Source organism: Chlorella variabilis (genome assembly GCF_000147415.1).
Source record: "Chlorella variabilis unplaced genomic scaffold CHLNCscaffold_18, whole genome shotgun sequence".
Taxonomy (NCBI): Eukaryota; Viridiplantae; Chlorophyta; class Trebouxiophyceae; order Chlorellales; family Chlorellaceae; genus Chlorella; species Chlorella variabilis.
The window spans coordinates 897,608-900,067 of record NW_005435070.1 but is presented as its reverse complement, the minus strand read 5'-3'; the positions used below and the strand labels follow the sequence as shown (position 1 = coordinate 900,067).

The 2,460-nt window shown below is 72.8% G+C and overlaps 1 protein-coding gene across 1 annotated transcript in view; it reads right to left on the bottom strand.

The window, feature by feature from the left end:
* Positions 1 to 1,984, bottom strand: part of CHLNCDRAFT_32275 (hypothetical protein) — a 6,187-nt gene extending 4,203 nt beyond the window's left edge. Inside the window, exons 1-6 of the mRNA XM_005845288.1 lie at positions 1,880 to 1,984; positions 1,602 to 1,702; positions 1,355 to 1,437; positions 999 to 1,097; positions 553 to 671; positions 135 to 305 (exon numbers count right to left, since the gene is read on the bottom strand). Of these exons, the coding sequence (XP_005845350.1) occupies positions 135 to 305; positions 553 to 671; positions 999 to 1,097; positions 1,355 to 1,437; positions 1,602 to 1,702; positions 1,880 to 1,975 (669 nt within the window). The 5' untranslated portion in view covers positions 1,976 to 1,984. The remainder of the gene's footprint in view (positions 1 to 134; positions 306 to 552; positions 672 to 998; positions 1,098 to 1,354; positions 1,438 to 1,601; positions 1,703 to 1,879) is intronic.
* Positions 1,985 to 2,460: the final 476 nt, after the last annotated feature.

Sequence of the window (2,460 nt, the reverse complement as noted above, 5' to 3'; positions counted from 1 at the left end):
CTCCCTCGGCGGTTCCTTGCATCACACGCCGGGCGCCCCACCCCGCCTCCCCTCCCCTTCCCTCAGGCCCCCGCCCACGCGTCACCCCGCGCTCCACCCCCAGCTCCACCCCCCCACCCACCACACCCACCCACCTTCTCCTCCCGCGTGTACCCCCCCAGCTGCACCACCTCCAGCCGGTCCAGCAGCGGCGCGGGGATGTCGGCGCCGCGGTTGGCTGTGGCCACAAAGAGGCAGGCGGAGAGGTCGAAGGGCAGGCCCAGGTATGTGTCCACAAACGCGGTGTTCTGCTCCGGGTCCAGCACCTGCGCAGGTGGGCAGGTGTGTGTGTGTGTGTGTGTGTGTGTGTGTGTGTGTATGAGAGGGAGAGAGAGAGAGAGTTGAGCATAATGCGAGTAATGCGAGCCTGGCGGGCCGGTGCGCTGGCAGGGGGCAAAAGAGGCGGTGGTGGCAGCGGTTGGAGCGAACGGGAGGCCAGGCGCAGAGGCAGGCAGCGGTGTGGGGGCGAGAGGAGCAGCCCCCGCAGCCGGGGCAAGGGGCAAAGGGCCGCACCTCAAGCAGCGCGGCGGCGGGGTCTCCCCGCGCCGCATCCCGCCCCATCTTGTCCACCTCATCCAGCAGCAGCAGCGGGTCGCGCACACCCGCCTTGCGCACAGCCTGGATCAGGCGGCCTGCAGGGGGCGGGCAGGAGAGGGGGGTGGCGGCAGGGAGAGGACGAGTGAGGGGTGTGCGGCGGAGGCGGGCGCGGCAGCTGGGCGCGTGGCAGGCAGGATCGTAGCACGCCTGCGCTGATACACGCAGCCCCGGCCCCCAGCCCCATGCCTGAGCCTGCCTGGCCCCCCAGCGCGGGTGGCAGGGAGCTAGCAAGCATGTGCGGCGGAGGCGGGAGGGTGCGCTGGGTGCGCGGGTTCGCTGGGGCGCGAGCGGCAGCCCCCGCCCCTGCCCGAGGCCTCCACCCCCTGCCCCGGCCCCCCTGCCCGGCTCCTGCACCGCCGCACCCGGCATGGCTCCGATGTAAGTGCGGCGGTGGCCCCGTATCTCCGCCTCATCCCGCACCCCGCCCAGGCTGATGCGCTGGAAAGGGCGCCCCAGCACCTCTGCAGGCAGGCGGGCAGGCAGGCAGGCAGGGGAGCAGGCAGGGGTGTGGCAGGGCAGGCGACACGTCGCTTTGTTTGGGGGGCAGGCAGCGGCAGCGGGCCACAGCGGCAGCACAGGGCCAGGCGTAGCGTCTGTCCGGCAGGCTGGGCGAGGCACAGCCAGGCCAAACAAAGTCGGAGTGGGGGTATGGGGACCGGCCAAATAAGCGGGCTTGTGCCAGCTGGCACGGGTCGGGCGCAGGCGGCCGGCGCCGCACCTGCGATGGAGCGAGCTAGCGAGGTCTTGCCCACGCCCGGCGGGCCGATGAAGCACAGGATGGGGGCCCGCGCATCCCAGCCCCTGCGCGGGTGCAGAGCGGGGACGCAACACCAGTTGACTGCAGCCTGCCAGGCCCGCAAGCAGGCAGGGGCGGGGCCCTGGGCAGGGCAGCGCAAACGCAGGCCCAGAACAGCAACAGAAAGCATGCCGGCTGTACCGCGGTCGCTGCGGTCGCTGTACCGCACCTGAGACGCTGTACCGCCACGTACTGCACGATACGCTCCTTCACTTTGTCCAGCCCATAGTGCGCCTCGTCCAGCCGCAGCCGCACCGCATCCAGCGGCAGCTGGCGCCGCACCCTGGCCGCCGCCGCCCCCGCCGCCGCCGCCGGCAGCGCCAGCGGCAGCTGCTGCGGCGTGGGCGGCAGCTGGCGCGGCGGCGGCGCCGGCGGCGCCTCCCCCGGCCGCAGCGCCAGCGGCAGCTGCTGCGGCGTGGGCGCCAGTGGCAGCTGCTCGCTGGGCACGGCCTCGCCGGCGGCGGGCGGCGGCGGCGCCGCCTGCTGCCCCGAGTGCCGGTTCCAAGGCAGGTCAGCCAGAGTCTCCAGGTAAGCCAGAGACATGTTGTAGCCTGCACCACCAACAACACCAGGCAGGTAAGCAGGCAGGCAGGCAGGCAGTGAGGCACGGTTCCGGCCATACCCAGGCACGCAGAGCAGAGCAGAGGCAGGCGGGCGAGCGGCGAGCGCCGGCCCTGCGGCCGCGGTGCCGGACCGGCGGCCTGCAGGGCTGCACAGCCGCAACAGCCACGCTGCCGCCTGCGGCGGCGCACCCGGGTGTTGGTCGCTGCCCCGCTGCAGTCGGCGGTACTCGCGCTGGGCTGCCCGCAGCACCTCGGGGGGAGGGTTGGCTTCCTGCACGCAAGGAAAGGCAGGCGTGCAGGAGGGTGCTGGCGCGGCGGAGGAGCGCGGGGAGGGCAGCGGGTTGCGGGTGTGCCCTGTTGCACTGCGCTCCACAATGCAGACGTGAGAAACAATGCAAAACCGTGCCGCAAAACTGTGCCGCAATACTGTGCTGCACCTGCGGGGTGCACCAGCGGGGTGCGCCC